This window comes from Apteryx mantelli, chromosome 2 (assembly GCF_036417845.1).
Source record: "Apteryx mantelli isolate bAptMan1 chromosome 2, bAptMan1.hap1, whole genome shotgun sequence".
NCBI classification, from domain to species: Eukaryota; Metazoa; Chordata; class Aves; order Apterygiformes; family Apterygidae; genus Apteryx; species Apteryx mantelli.
The window spans coordinates 144,398,946-144,416,450 of NC_089979.1; the positions used below are offsets into that span (position 1 = coordinate 144,398,946).

The 17,505-nt window shown below is 37.3% G+C and overlaps 1 protein-coding gene across 7 annotated transcripts in view; it reads right to left on the bottom strand.

Annotated features, from left to right (window-relative positions):
• CDK14 (cyclin dependent kinase 14) overlaps window positions 1–17,505 on the bottom strand; it is a 338,379-nt gene that overhangs the window by 94,326 nt on the left and 226,548 nt on the right. For 6 of the 7 annotated variants that reach the window (XM_067291723.1, XM_013941578.2, XM_013941575.2 and 3 more), the window contains 2 exons: window positions 17,419–17,482; window positions 663–711 (listed from right to left, as the gene is read on the bottom strand). In XM_067291723.1, the coding sequence (XP_067147824.1) occupies window positions 663–711; window positions 17,419–17,482 (113 nt within the window). Of the gene's footprint in view, window positions 1–662; window positions 712–17,418; window positions 17,483–17,505 lie in introns of those variants that run through there. The other variant, XR_010883503.1, reaches the window with a different exon arrangement.

Below are 17,505 nucleotides of genomic sequence, written 5' to 3' on the forward strand. Positions count from 1 at the left end.
GCTGCCCAACTGTTCTGTCTACATAAACTCTTTGCGCAGTGGGAAATCTTCTAGTAGACTTCACACAGATGGTTGGTTAGGCATTCCTGACTTAATAGGCAACCTTTCTGCATTTTGAGAGCATACATTTTCTATTGGTGTCTGTTAGATGTAGATGAGACAAAAATAAGGAAACATTAAAAGGAAAAAATAAGGTGAATTCATATTGACATTTTTGGCCAAGATAATTAAAATATGTAACAGTATGGTCATTAGCTCACAGCAATGAGCAGATTATCCTTGCAATAGGGGATGATTATTTGGAAACAAGTCTCAGAACTGATTAGAAACAGATTATTTAAAAAGTCTCTTAGCCATTGAAGCGGGACAGAGAAAACAAGATTCAAAGCAACAATACAACATCTTTCAATGAGTTCAGGAAACTTGGCAATTGGCATATCCAAGAAAATATTATACTAGACAGTTCCTCCCTATTTACAGAAGACTGGCAATTCAAAAAACATTCAAAATTGATAGAAACAGGAAAGAATAATACTTCAATAATTCCACATTTGTACTGTAGTTAAAGAGGATAAATCCATTTTAAGTTAACAACGATAACTTTAGCTTGGCATGAATTACATACTTGAAGAGTCAAAAGACTAATTAAAAAAAAGACTTACTTATTCCATGCTTGTCTAAGGTTTTTAGGGCTGTACTGTGTAAACCGTTCTGCAAAAAAAAGGAGAGGGACATTCAATTATTTATTCTAAAAACAGGAATTTATTCAAATAAGCTCATCTACTGCCAGTTTTCACCACTTCTTATAACTACTGCAGCTCAAGTTGGGAGACAGGGAAAGAAAAAAGCATAAGAACAATTGCTATATGAACACAAACAAAACAAACAAAACTTGTAAAAAAAGAGACATCACAACATGAAACTCATTTACTTTGGCATCACCAGAAATGGAAATTAAGTTTTACAACTACTTTTGAAGTATTTTTGCCTGCTAGGAAGAAGAGAGAGAGAGGGGGGGAGGGAGAGAGGGGGGGAGGGAGAGAGGGGGGGAGGGAGAGAGAGGGGGAGGGAGAGGGAGGGGAGGGGGGGAGGGGGAGGGGGAGGGGGAGGGAGGGGGAGGGAGGGGGAGGGGGAGGGAGGGGGGAGGGGGAGGGGGAGGGAGGGGGGAGGGAGGGGGAGGGAGGGGGAGGGAGGGGGAGGGAGAGGGAGAACACCTGAAATCTAAAATTGACTCTTTCTTCACAAATACAACTCTCTGGGACCTCTCCATTATGATTCCATGTTTCTCAGAAAGTGTAAGAGAAAGCGTGGGTCAGTTCGACACGCAGGGGCAACCAAAACGGTGTGGCCACATAAGAATTCATTTTCTAAAGAATGCATACAAATAATCAACAGAGGTAAGAAATACAATGACAGCTTATTTACTCAAACATTAAGTTCTTAAGTTCAGATATAAGTATTTTCCCTCCCAGTATCAAGAAGATGCTTGCTCTAGAGTAGGAGGGGAAGATGCTATGAAAACTAATGCAGAAGTGAAGAGCCGGCACTCTGTTAGTCCTTTAAAGAGTAGCTGAGTACATGTCAGGAAGAAACAAATGCTGTTTGCCTGGAGAACATGCAAGCATTTTCCATGAAGCCTCATCACTGAAATCCTATCACGCAGACTGGTACTTTCCCTGGCCAACTGCCCTAGTGTGGTGGCATTAATTGCTCTGAAGAAATTCTGTATTTAGAAAATATTCCATAAAACCTCAAAAACATTTTCAATTTAATTTAATTTAATTTAATAGTTAATTTAACTATACATTTACAACAGTATTTTACATATATGCATCTTACTGTGCAAAACAACAACAAACTGTTTTTTGGTCAAATTCCTGTATTTGTATACTGGGCTTATATTAACATAGTAAGTTCTGAAGATGCAACAACGTACATTAAAAACTATGCAACATTCAAAAATACAAGCATCAGTGTGTGTCATTTGTTTATTGTACCTATTTTCTTTCTTTTTTATTTTTTAAATGAAAAGATGTATGCAAAAATGTCAGCTTTCACCGACTTCACTATCAAAAGTTTTTGGTAACTGGTATCCCTGTAAACTCTGTCTGAGGGCCACTTCACATTTGGAAGTTTTGCTGCTTTAACCATACTGACACAATCAAAGCAATGAAATCAATCCCTTCTAGATAAATATCAATATGACAAGCATACTGGAAACTGGAAGCTACATCACTATAACTAATTTTAGCACTGATATAAATTATAAATATCACTTTTGCAACATTGTATCTAAATTTACTCAAATAATTTTCTCAGAAAAATCCCTAAACACTAACTACTTAGTCACATCAGTAAAGCCTTTTAAATATATATTGAACATAAGAAACAGAAGTTAAGAAGGCTTTTATTTTTAGTTTTTGTATTACCAACAAAAAAGTTTCTGCACTTAGAAACTGTTTGACTATTGTAGATTACCATTAAAATTGTACCTATCCAACTTTCCCATGTTGTTATTTCCACTGCAAGATGAATTAAGAATGAAGAATTAAATTAAGAAAAGAGACAACTCTCAGCCTCTTAACAATTTGCTATCGTTACACAGTGCTCAACAAACTAAAATTGTAGGTTAAATTTATATGAACCATTTATGTCTAGATTTCTGTCAGTGTTATGTATCTTGTTGTTTGGACTGAGATCTGGGAAAAAAATAAATTATACATTGTGTATATACATATACAGTCATAAACAGTTGAAGGCTTTTACTAACAGAAAACATATTGCTCCATATACTTCCATACTATATTGCTACACATATTAGCATGTATATAGCTATATATATTAGTATATATATGCTAATACTATATTGGTCCACATAGTTCCCAAAACAGAATATTTTTATTGCCAATTCTGTACACATTTCTTAAAACACTGAAACCACTTTCAGATATTACTCATTTAAAAATGCTACCAAATTACTTGGAATGAACTTGAAGAGCATTCAGATTAAATACCACACTACTGATATTGTCCTGAATTTTGTTAGAGTCAGTTATCCCTTGGTAGCTCATGGAACTATAAAAAGGATAATAAATTTAAACCATTGAGGTATTTTTTTTTCAGTTTCTGGTTAGTCTTGATACTACAATAGGTGGACAAAATAAGAATTCAAGTGGGAAACAAATAAATTGCTGTGCACATTCTTACAGAGACTAGCAAGTGAAGAGATTCCAGTACAATTTGCTGTATGCACTTTACAACAGAATAAATTATTACATCTGAGGCATCCAGATTAAAGCTACAGGAAACACCAACTCCTTTTAATCCCTATTACACATTGCATGTAATAGCTCTACTACAAATGTGACAATGCACAGAGACAGACCTTTAAATCAAGTGGGCAAAGTAGTCAGGATCATTATTACATGCAACCATAGCTCAGTACCAGTAATATGGCACAGGAGTTGGTGCCTGTGAATAGATTTTAAGATATAACAGTACAAGAATTCACATATTCTTTAATAAGTAGCTCAAGCATCATATTGGCATTGGAAATATGGACCAAACATACAAGAGAGAGGAACACTACAATTCAAATTGTTTCTGTTCAGCTACTGCTCTCATGAGGAAAAATCTGAGCTCCAGTAAGGTCAATATCGAACTTGCACTGGCCTCAGCAGGATCTGAGCTCACCCTTGAATTTAAGTTTATAAATATGGATTAAAGATGTCTATACAAGCAGCTAAAAATACTGAACCATAAAGAATGGAAGAAAATAAAGACTTTCTATACTCTATAAGTAAATAGTGTAACTGTAAGACTGTTCATTCTTTCATGACAAAGGACTGTAAAACAATGTGCAGCTAGACAGCGCTGTTAACAACAAGGCTGAGATACACATGGGAGTTCAGCTAATGAAGTGCAGACTTGTATGTTAGTCTCTTCTGGGGCAGAGAAGTGCTCAGTGGAAAGAGAACTGAACTGACTGAAGGCATTGCTGAAAAGCTAACCTGGATCTGTAGAAAGACAGATCTTGATTTCACCTGTCATTCTACAATACGTTTGGTCAGATACTGAGCTGGTTCAAACTGGCATAGCTACACTGATTTCAGCAGAGCTACGTCAACCTACACCAGGTGAGAAGGATCGTATACAACATATTTTCTTGATTGGACTGTCAGAGGCTCACTCTAATCAATTTAATCTATTTCCACCGTGGGGGGAAACACTGAGTCAATTACTTGGCCAAATCAGGCTTCAAGCCCTAATGTCCAAGGATCTATTTCTGTTCCGCAAGGAATTAGAAAACTATTGCTCTGCCAGGTGAGTTCTTACAACAAAGGGGTGCACTGGAATCACTATGTAAATGCTGTTATAAGGGACATGCACAAGCAAAATGAACAAACTTCTCAAATTAATCTTCTCTCTTTATCTATTGCTCTGCTCTAAACCTCTTTATAAATAATATTCAACATATATATCAGGTAGGGGAGAGGGGGAAAGCACAGGAAGGGCAAAACTCTCTGTCTACAGAAAGACAAATTCTAGCCCTGGATCCTTAATTTCAAGCTCCATTCATATGCTGCATGACTACAGGCCTCACTTCTAACCATTTATAACAACTTTTTCCCCTCTACTCCAAGAAGATTAGAAACTCCTCTCTTTAAACTCTGTATAAGCAAAGGAACCACTTATCAATAAAATACAGCTCTCACTTTTCCATGCAAATTTTTGGTCACACCTCCAACCAGAAGCTTGCTAACATTCACAGACTGAAAACTAGACAGAACTATTGCTGTTGTTAAGCCCAGCTTCATGTACATCCTGGCTCTTAGCACTTCCCTGAATTAATTCTTATTCAGGGAACTCTTAGAGAACAGAAAACAGAGTAACAAAAACAGCTAATCTTGATTTTAGAGCTGCCAAAACTACAGAGAAGCTACAACAAATTCTCCATCATGATCCTTCTCTATACCCCCTCCCGTTTTATGGCCTGAATTGTGAAGGCACACTATAACATACTTATGAACACCAATATAATAGTCACAACACAGGCAAATGAAGAGGTAACTTAACCTCCCAACTTTTATCTGAGAATCTCTTGCTTGTGCCCAATTAACATGAGAACTGGAATTCAGTCTCACAATCATACCCCCAAGGTTTCTTCGGAGTTACTTTTCCTAGTGAACTACTCTCATCTGTCTATATGGATGCCCTCTGTTCTTTATCACTAGATGAATTGAATACAATCAAATATAAAGCTACACATATGTGACTGTGACCGACAGCAAAATAATGGCAGCTGCTCTGTATAAGTGACCTCTGCTCTCCATCATTAAGCATTCTTCTGATTTTTGGGCCATATTCAAATTTTACCAACAAGAACAGCAATGTTAAAAATAATGTTAAAATATTAAGTAGCATAGGTGTAAGAATCAAATCCCTGTGAGAAACCACCAGAAAGACACAAATTCAAATACATTTTGAAGTCTCTGAATTAAACATTTTAATTATTACCTGTGCAAGTGTAATTTTGCACCATTCTAACTTCACATTTTAATCAGAACAGTTTGCACAGATACTTAGAAGTCTAAGCCTTTTGCATCCATTCCCTTAACAGCCAAATCTGTAATCACAAATATAAGATATGAAATTAGTTTTAGGATACGTATTTTTGCATAAAACTTCATTAAAATGATTTAACCTTCCTTCAGTTTTCAATTACCCAAGACTTGGATCAACCTTTCTGTTACATAGATCAGTGTCAGACTGATGGGCCCATAACCCTCTCTCTCCTACCTACTCTTGAAAAACACACTGACACCTTAGTTTATGATGACACTACTGCCCATCACCTCAAGCTGGTCCAAAACAGATTTCCACAGCCCTGCACTCCCTTGCTGCTTGTTCTCCTCCTCTCCCTGTACCAGTTTATGACTTGTGCTTTGGGAAGGAAAATCAGTTCATCTCATTGATCACAAAGAAAAAAATCATGATTTCGATTGCTCAGGTTGGCAGTGGGTGGTGTTAGGGCTTGTTTTCAGCCTGGCAGACTCTCTGATCTGGCTCACTACAGAGCTGCCAAGGTGCCAGAGGGAGGAAGGGACGGGGACCGCACAGCCATGGGGTGTAGCCAGTGCCTCCGCTGCCACGAACCCTTGCCATCTCTGTCAGTAAGAGCTTCAAGAAACACTGTTATTTCTTTCTGATATTTACTTTAAAATCTGTGATCATTTTCTATGCCATTTCCACATGACAGAACTCCTCTCCATGCACACACTTCCAATCACTTTTCGTCTGCAGAATATACAACTTACTCAGGGATCACTTCGCTTTTCAGTATGACTTGGCAGGTTCTCCAGTACAGCCATTTATATCACCAGATGAAATTAAATTTTATGATGTTTCAAAACATACCATTTTTGGTGTCTACTTTCAGATGATATCACTGACTTGATCACAAAAATTAATAATATCAGCCAGCAGATCTTGACTGCATGTGAGATCCTGGAAGTACTGCAGAATTAACACAAATATTCCCATTAGGTTTAATTATGTTGACACACACAAAAAAGAAATCTTTGCCTGACATCATTTATGAACAGTAGCAGCACAGGAGGTATGATACAGTCCAAACCTATGGAAGGAAGCCTGAGCAGCCAAAACTTACTCACAACTCAAACAGGCACATGCAAGTGTTTTATATAGACAAGTACATCATCATCTGCTCACATAACCATATTCTAATATATGTAAAGTCACTGTCAAGAACACTCAGCGCACCATTCTGTGGAGGTAGCTGCTCACTTTCATCAACATTTAGATTAAAGAAACCTGAAAAACTGTATATTTATTAAGATTTCTCCAGCATATTTTGAATTTTTATAATTCAAATAGTCAGAACATATATTAGAGTTCAAATCTTTTCAGATATTATTATTAAATGTGCTTATTTTGAATAAAAACAGTGGAAGACAGTCATGGCAAACTTATCTGAAATTTAAAGTAAAAAGGTTGATTTTTTATTTATATTATGCAAGCACTTAAATATCTGCAAATCTTTTGGGAACAAATTCAGAAAATAAAATTTGATCATCTGAATTTTTATCCCAAATATATATTCATCAGTCACACTAGCAACTAGATCTCAGTGTTAAAGAGGTGGGTTTTCACATGGGTGCTGTGTTTCACTGGTCAAAGGTGATTTTTAATCACATGAAACAAAAGGAGAAATAAGAGACTTCAATTTTTGTTTAAATCTCATAGCACTTACATGTATTTACCATTTTTTTCTTAAAACAGAAGGCCAAGCCAGCCAAATATTAAGTGGTCTGTTCATAACCACATGCTGTGTAAAGAGATCCCTACATAGGACTGCATTAACAAGAGCAAATATACATACGGTATTAATATTCCTTAATGAAAAGAAGTACCAATTGCTACCTTCCTGTAGCATGCTATCTACTATTAAGATTTTTAAAAAATATAGAAAAAAATGTAGGCTAATACACTTCATATCTTCAGAAGACAAGTCTAGGAGCCAAGATTCATTCTACTGGATACTAAAAATGATACACTCAGAGACACTGGGTGCAGTTGCACATATATTCTTATGGCAGCAAGTGGGTTTAAGTTTTCATTTTAAATTTTCATTTGCTCCTGACCTTACAGAGCATAATTCACTCTAAGCCTCTTGTGCCACCAAGGTTTAGATGCTTGTGCCCACCAACAGCAGCGGCAACAAAGCTACTGCAATAACAACTACAAAATGGAAGCAGAAGTGAGAAATCAGAGGTAGGAGAGGGAAGCAATTTCTTCAGCTCGTTTATTTGACAAAGCTAATGCATCACCAAATTATGCCCTTAAGAGCAACTGCTCCCAAATTGTACTCAGCCTGAAGTTTCGGGGGAAGAGGCGGGGAGAGCCTGTGCCTGAAAATTCATCATCCATTACACGCAGCTGTATTAAGTCATCTTATAAACAACAATACTTCTGCAACCCTTTTTTCCTTTAGACAAGTGCTCTACAGAATCACTATTATTCTATATGCATACTATATATGCATACTTATGTGCCCACATATATACCTACATGCTCTCCACTGCAAACATCATTATCTGCCTGATAAGCAGGCTCCATCTGACAGCCTCGCATCAAGGACAGGTTCAAACAAAAGAGAATTTCAGCAGAACTCACTAGTGAGCTTATTAGCAGACCACTGAAGGAGCTACTGGTCTGCTGTGAGAATTGAAAAAATAAGCACTTGCATTTTAAGTAACAAAACAAGATGATTTTTTTTTTCTCTTATCAGTCAGAAAAACACATGAACTATTATACCTTTGCCACGTTTTCCTTGAAAGAACCCTAGAATAGGCAAGAAAAGCTACATAAGGAATTAGAAGCAGACTACATTTTGATTTTTAGCTCTTTTTTGACACCTTTGCCTTGAAAGAACCCTAGAATAGGCAAGAAAAGCTACATAAGGAATTAGAAGCAGACTACATTTTGATTTTTAGCTCTTTTTTAACACTATTGACAATCAGCCTCTAGCTTACACCAAAGAACTTAAAATGCAGTTTGACTTCAAGGCATTTTTTATGTTGTTAATCAAAACATGCTGGCTAATATGCATTCCTTGATTAATGTTCTTCTCTGTTTAAAACCAAACGTGATTAGTTTAAATGCAAATATTTAAACATCACCATAATTTACATTTTGAAAAGTCTAATACACTGATTTCTTTAAATGGGTTTTCCTTACATTCAAACTAAATGTCTAAAGTGGCAAATTCTGTATTGTAATATGCAAGACTTAGATACACTTTTTTTTAATTAAAAATTCATTCTTAAAAATGTTAACTAAAGCTATAAAGACAAGTGCCCATACTGACAATCGAAATTTTCAAGTGCTATTTGCAGCACTAATGTGCAATTAGAGCATTCACAAGTGCAATCACAGCTGGAGTTGCATAGTAATCATATGAGTTAAACTTAGCTTTCTTGGTTGTCAAAATCTACTTGCAATAAAGAAGCAAATCTATTTCCCTATGGTTTCTCTTGAGAAAAATTACTTCAGTTCCCTGCCCTCTATCTCCATTCCCTCTTGTCTCCCTTTCTCCTCAACCCTCCAAAAACTCCTGCTTTAAAAGAGCACAGTGAGTGTAAAGAGGAAGGATAGAAAGTTGTGTGGGTGCCATTGTGTGTTTTAAGTTGTTACATCCTTGAAAGAATATCTTTTCCTTGAGTAAAGACCTACTGATGGAGATAAGGAAGATGCATATCCCCCAAAGAAAGCAGCTGTGCAAAACCAAGCTCGCCGTGTGTCCTTCTGTGCTTCCCAAACCACAGCCATTGCAGAGCAGAAACTGTTATTCTTGAAATGTTGAAGCAACCCAATCCCTCACTTCATTGTCTCATCAGTAAAAGTGGTTCACACCATCAACCATGGGGTTTTTGAAGAGATCTGTACAACTTCCTTTGCCACCACAAGAATTCCTGTAACTGCAACGGGATAAATGGAAAGCTGTGAAAGACAAAAATGTTTCTTGCTCATTTAACTGCACCTGACATAATTCAGACCTTTCCCATTTGCACAATATCATCATCGAAGCAGATGACTCAGACTTGACCCTGGTTTTCATCAGACATACACATAACTGAGAGCTACTACCATCCATATTATTAAAGGAATGCTTTCAGACTGAGAGCTATCCAAACACAAAAATCTTTGTTTAATTTGACACAACTTTATTTTAATATTCCCTATAATATTATGGCTTTACAATCATTTTCTTAAATTTCTAATCACCTCTCTACTACTGGATGGGAAAAACTGGAAGCAAAACAGAGGTAACTGACCTGAGCCTACAGGATAGTAAACAAGAGCATAAAAGGAGTGTTATTAAATTCAAAAAGTAAAACTGGAAAAAAGTTCTCCCCACATATGGAGTTTCATCTGAAAAAAAAAGTGACACTCTTCATTTGTATGCTCACATTGCTTTGTGTTTAGAACAGAATGAATACTTACTACTTGAAATTACTGAATAATTACTCTGAATAAATAACTGAAATTCAGTCAGAGAGGAATTTTTTTGTAATAAGAACTTCTTTCTACCCAGATGTAATCACAAATGAAACCTGTAGAATCATTACATGTATTTACTAAAGTATTATGCCAATAACACCAGAGTAACAGTCTAAGCAACTGTAACTGATTTCTTTTATTATAATTAATTTCTCCCCTCATTATGAAAAGCACGTACTCACCTCAGTCACTGGCTATAATGGTTACACTGCGAGGGGAGAGGGAGAACTCCATAACCTTTTGTCGTCAATTGACACCCAAAGGAGAAATCCCAAGTACGCAATACTCTGGAAAAATCATTGCCTTGCAATTTTGACATCTCTTTTCTACAGATACACAATATGTCTATAATGCAGAACTGTAGTCTCCTAAACCTAGCTTTCTAAACAATAAGCTTAATTTTAAATCAAGTCAGGATTCTTTAATATTGGCTATAACATTTTGATAGGAATAAATTCAATCCTCTGAAAAAAAATTCAGGTGACGCTCAGTGAGCTCTTACAATTGGCCATTGGTCAACTGGAATCAAAATAAACAAAACTATTAATTTTTTCTCAAAAAGTGTTAAGGAAGCTGTAAGCTATTTTCTAGATTCTCTACTGAGCACGAATAGAAAATGTAATTTGTGCTGGCTATACAGTGCTGGCTATACAATGTTTTATTACAACGTCATATTAAATGACTCTGCCTTTTAGCAGTGCTCACACGGGTTCCCTTGCGCATACAGTAGTTACTTTAACTTTTCAGTTCCATGTAATTTTTTTTGAAGAACTGTGAAAACGCTGACAGCTTTAGTTCCCTTGGGTTGTGGATACCAGAGATTTCAGGAAACATCAAATATTACAATTTTGCCAAAACTAAAAAAGAGGAATAGGGATTCAAAATTAGTTCTCCTTTGCAGAGCCCTCTCCCTCCTTTCTTCAAGTACTCAGATTCCTTAAGACTACACATGCACTGGTAAGCTAGATGTGCCTGGGACTGTTTAGCCCAGAGGCCAACAGGCCATGTCCTGCATCCGTACTATTGCAGCAGCCTGTGACATCCACTGGCCAAAATAGATGCCAAGCATACTCCTTCCTGGGAGTGCTCTTTGGTCCCCACTAACGTCCACCGTGTGCCCAGAGATTGTCTGGAAGTGCTCACAGTCAGGAGCGAAAGGCACACCGGAGATCACTCGCACAGTTTCACAGCACAGGCTCCCTCAAGCCTGCGAACATTTGCTGGCATCAGTATAGACACAAACAGGCAAGATACTGATTCAGCATGTAACAAATTGTTGACAGGCCTTGGTGAAATTCTATAGGAAAAACTGTTATGAAAGTTTGAAAAGCCATGTGTCCTCATAAACAGCATTTCCATGGATTTGTGTCAAAGGAGCTCATTCTCTCAACCCAGTCCTATTCTAAATGAAGACACAATCCTTTGTAAAAGCTTGGCTATCAATCAGCTGTTAAGATGCAGTTAGACAAGACCATATTTCTAAACGAAACCTATATTTATTGATCATCTGGAAAGAGCAGCAGAATTCCTGAGTCAGAGCATCAGCTCTGCAATGTTTGTGTCAGTCACAGGCTTCTTAATTAAATCCGTGAAGTAACTGGCAGACTTCATGTTACACAGTATTACCTATGAATGCTGTTTTCTAGTTTCTTTCTGCCTTCTGCTTTCTCCTTGAGCACAGTCTCTTTCTCTTAATTCTTTTTATGCTCACTTTAGAGATTCTCTTCTAAAAAAAAGTGTTCAACAGATGTTCCTATTGTCTCGTAAAAGGCATCCTTTGCAAGTATTTTTCTTTATATTCTATCTGATAGTCTGTTGAACAGTGAGGTCCAGGTTCCCAAATCATCAGCCCAAGACTAAATATTTAAACTCTTTCACCTAGAATTAGTATTGTAAGAAAACTGAGGCACAGTGAACATATGAACATTACAAAGCATTCTCACATTCTCCCCAAGCACAATTCTCCTAGGGCCCTTCTCAAAGAGCCTCAATTGAACCAAAAACTCTTTGTCCCATGCTTCCAATTAGCTACTTCTAAGCTTTCAGAGAAATTTAGGAAATGCTTGTGGATTTGTAACAAAGAATGTATTCACTTCTCCAAAGCAGTCAGACATAAGAGGAGAGATTATATCAGTATTACAAATCAACAGGAAGTTTTCAACCTTATTACCAAGTTATTTCTTCTCCTCGACAGTTAACATCTCTTCATGGCCACCATTACCTCATTTATTTTCCGTAATGTTTTGACCATATCTCACCTTCTCCCACTTTGTTCACTGATGATAACCTCTGATAAATCTCTGTTCAGCTTCCCAGGATAGAGATTACACAACATCAGTCCCAAACATGAATTGAGAACATAGGAAAAGCAAAAACTAGACTTAAGGGCAGTTGTTGACACGAAAGGCTTATCTCACTCAATTATTTGGACAGTACTTTGAATCTAGAAGGAAGAATGTCTGGAGGAGAAATGAAGATAAGACTCCAGACTAAGAAGAATGGGAGATTTAATGGAGATGGAGAGAATAATACACAAAAATCAGAAAGACTCAGGCACAAGGCTGGTAATGAAGGAGCTTGTTCTGGAGTGCTGCTCCACTTCCACTCATGTAGATGAGACACAGTGGATGTCTGGATGCCTGCTTTTATTTTGTTCCTGGACACACTGATCCAGTGATATGATAATCCATGGCCGGATCGCTTTAGTGCAGCAAATCTACACACTTCCTAAAGCATCGCAACAAAACAGTAAGTAGTGAAATATGTTCTCCAAGTTATCTGTCTTAAGTTCATTTTCACCATATACAGTGTCTGTCCAATACCCTGTACCATAGGGCTCATTACTGGATGAAACCTCAAAATTTTTTGAAACATCAGCAACATTGTCATAATTTTCTTGAACAGCCTTCTTATTTGAGGACAGATAACTCACTTTCACAGTGATTCTGAATTGATGGGCTTCTTTGGTAATATGCGAGTACGGGAAGACACACTCAAGATCATAACAATTACAACAGCTTGAAAGTGAATCACAGAGGAAGCCCTTACACCTGAAGTATTTCAGGATTTTCAAATGAACTATTCAGATAGAGCAATCTTTAAAAAATATCAGCCACAGAAGTGATTTAGTAAGCATGATGTGCGTGCATGTGTGTCTGTGTGTGCATGTGTATATATCTGCAAACACCAACTGCAAGGACTGAGGCTGAGGGACAGAAAAAGCTCAAAAATAGGCCAACTTTTAGCTTTGTATAACTCCCATACTATTTTCAATATTCATAAGATAGAAAGTAATCCAAGATCTCAAAGCAGGCAGATAAAAAGGTGAGAAAACCTGTATTTTAATGGCAAAACAAATAATGACGATTTTATTTTCACAATTACAGGCTGTTAAAATCACTGACATTAGCAATTTAGCTGATCTAGAGCCACCTATGGCTTAGAAATGCATCTCTTTCTCAGCCTTAGAAAAGTTTCCCCATATTAAGGTGTCAGAGATCATCGTTGTTTATGCACTGGCATAACTCCATGATAATCAGATCCTTGGCCACTCCAGTGGAAAAGAGACTAACTCCATGTTTTTAAACATTACTTGTTTCTCCTAGTAAAACATGCTTAGCTTCCTGCAGCACAGGACTGTGTCCTACCAAATCACAGCATAATAACTAGTTGCTTCAGTCTGTATGCAAACAAGAAATATAATGAAATTTGTTTCCACTTTCCTTTGTCTTCCCAACTCCACATCCATTTAATGCTCCCAGCATTTTTTTAACTACATCTTTAACTACAGAAACTATTTGTTATTGATACTTTGTGTTAAATTCCATTGTTTTATGCTTACACAACTCAGTTTATAGCATCAAAGCCTTGCCTGAGTAGATGTTGATATTCTCATCACTAGCACTCTCTGCACTTCTCAAATAATTTATCACACCATTTGCAACTATCAGTCTTAAAATTCACAGTTCACACTAAGCATAGGAGTTACTTTATAGGGATTCTATCCAACCCTTAAACATTGGCACTAGCTATCTGATGAAACAAAGTTAACCCCACAACATCTATATTTAAGTGCAATAATTTCACAAGTCTTGAAGAACAATGGAATCCGTTCAGATTTGGTGAGACTATTTCACATTCCCTATACAGCACTGTGGGGCTAAGGAAAGGAAAAGATTAAGTCATTTTAAATATATTAATCTGAGAAGTAAATTAAAGCATTAACTCCACCACTTTTGCTCCAAAGAAGTCAAGAAAAAAGGAGTGTTTCAGTTCAAAACACAGAGAAAATTTTGTCTAGGGTGTAACTGATTCGAAAACAGAGGGTCTAACAGCAATTTCAGACCCACAGGAAGGGGAGCATGGCTGGCTGAGCATCTGCAGAAGGAGACAATGCAGCTCCGCACAGAAGGGTATGAAGGAAAGCTTTTTTTTTTTTAAGAAGCAACAGAGAACCTGGTATCTATGACTAAACAGCTCCAATGACCCTAACAGCATGAGCAAATAGCGTGATTCCAGTCCAATCCACAGGTCAGAGTACTTTGTGCAGAGCCTGCCTCAGATGCTGGTATCCCAGCATGATCCTAGAGGTGATGATCCTAGAGGCTCTAACCATTCCACATTTTATCAGCAAAAAGTCTAGTTACTCGATTTTTGGGGTACATAAGGCAATTTTTGCTTGTCCAGTTAGATTATGCTTTCTACTGCAGTAGAAAAAAATCAGTACACAGGAAACACATCCTTCTACCAAGGCCATGAAGGAGATGGTGTGGGGCGGAAGGGAGTACAGAATATAACACGTATGTGTTTCAAACAACGATAGAAGAGAGCTTTTGCTGTTGGAGCACTCCCAGACCTCCACAGCGTATGGGATTTAAGGAGCTCAGCACTCTGCATTAACAGGCCCTAGAAAGAGTAAATAATTGCCAGCCAGGATAATAATTACTTTGACTTGCAAATCTCCATACTTCACAGAGGTGGAAGGGATTCGAGAGAACAAAGAGTACATCACGCAGAACTGGTGAAAATGCCAAGTGACCACTCTCTGCCTTGCAGGTATCTTTCCTCCTCTCCCCATACTGCATTTGTATAACTAGTACGTATTCATAGCTGACAAAATCCATACTCTGGAATAGAGAAAATAAAAGCAAATCTAACATAACGCCTGCCTAAAAATTAGATTTAATGAAGTGCCAACTGTGGATTTATTTCCTGATGTTCTTTGGTAATAAACCCACATCCCTTAACATCCGTGGAAGTCAAACAGTGGAATTAAACTGGGAAGTTTCTTGACTGCCATCTACTGTTCAAAACTTTTCTGTAACAAACAGAATAATAAAAAGAAGAGCAAACCCAACAAATGCACACCAATAACTCCAGATTTTCTCCTTCCCTTCACAGTTCTTGGATAAGAACAATGTCTTTGGAATGCTGTTTAAAAACAATATTTTTTGTAAGTATTCCATGTATATGCATTTAGTTTTACATTTCAGGACTTATTTTTGTTGGAGTCAGGTTAAAAACTCTTTAGACTTATTATTATGACATGTGCTATGACTGAAAAATTTATGCATTTTACGGTAAGTAGCTGTGTTTCACATCCCCTTTTTCAGATCTTTTGAGGATGTTAGGTCCAAGTCCTTTAACAACTTACCTACATTTTTGCAGACAAATATTTCAGCCAAGTCAATGCTCATTTAATTATGAACTTGCTTAAACAGCAATAATAGAGCCTGTTACCTACTGCAGAACTAAAGCTTAATAATACTCATTAGAAAAAATCATTTATGAAAATGATTCTTTTTGTCATAATACAGCTTGAAAGGCTACTCAAACTTGCCTTGTAATCAGTACCAAGAACTAGAAATGCAAAACCTGTAAACTTTATGACAGTGAAAAAACTGTAGTTGTTAAGACGTTCTCTCCAGTAATTCACTAGAGAGCACTAGAGAGGGATTTTATATATAAAGCATTAAATGTAACAGCACTAGAAAAGAGACTGAAAAACAATGTTCAAGGAAGTGGTCTGCCTTCCCTCTACTCAAAGTTATGCGTTGTTATCATGAATAAGCCCAACAATATATTCATTTCTCTCTCTCTCATTTTCAGAGGTGCCTAGATCTCTGTCCTCATCAACTCCTCTGCCCCGCCTTCCTCCTCTTCGCTACCCCAAAGAAGCCACTGTGATACTGCATACGTGATCAATGAGACCAGCTGGAATAAAAAAGGAATCGTCTTCATTAGGTCAAATCTTAAAGAGGAATTGGAAATTAGTTTTAAACGACATAGAACGTCAGGTTGTCATAGTTTATAAGAAAAGCTAAAAGCACTATTATCTGCAGTAAAGGAGACCCAGGAGTTTACTGAGAGTTTACTTAGGCCTGCAAGGAGGAGGACACCTGAAATGTGACTCCTGAGTTAATTCTGTCACCCACTTCATTTATACAGAGGGATGATAGTCACAAATAAGACTTTAGTTACATGCTTATATGTTGAAGACATCTAAAATATACTGGAAATCAATGAAAGCATCTAGTACCCCTCTCTATCATTTGCATTAAATAATACTTTTTAGCCTGATGCTTTAATTGCAAAATCATGGAATAATCTATACTGAAAGGAACCTCTGGAGACCACGTAGTCCAAGCACCCACTCAAAGCAGGTCCAACTAGTTAAGGTTCCTCAGTCCTTGTCCAGGCAAGTTTTCAATAACATGGAGACACCAAAGCTCTCTGGACAACCTGTTCCAACATGTCTCCTGCTCATTCACCTGTCTCACATGTGCACGCGCGCGTGCATGTGTGTGTGTATTGATCTATCTATCTATTTTTCTATCTATCTATATCTTACTTTTCATATTGCTGGTAGGTTGATATATATATATCATATATATGTGTGTGTATATACACACATACAGACACATACATACATACGTGTCTGTGGACAAAAAAAGCTGACTGAAAATCAGCCTACCAGCATATGAAAGGTAAGATGCTTCGTAGCAAAATATGGCAGGAGAATGCAAGCAGATCAGGGCTCATACTGTAATAAATGAGGGAAAAAAGCAAAAGAAAGCAAAAGAAATTATACAAAAGAAGAACACACACTGAGTGCAATAAAAAGTGAGCAGCTAGAATAACTGTATTATGGTTTGTGCAGCGCTTGTCAGATCATTTTGAAGCAGCACTGTAGAGGTTCATTAATAAATTAGGAGCTGCCAAAAATAACACAGGTTGTCTTCACAACCCAGTTCCCAGTCTGTGGCCACGGTAATTACACCTGTGTCCTGTGTTTCCAAGGAGGAGAATTTGAATGAACTTGGTACTTAGACTTACCTGGTTTGAAATGGGGTAAAGAGTGGACACCAGGCCAGGTATCTTCATTTGGTGTTCCAAGTACCTGTGCACAAAAAGGAAAAAAAA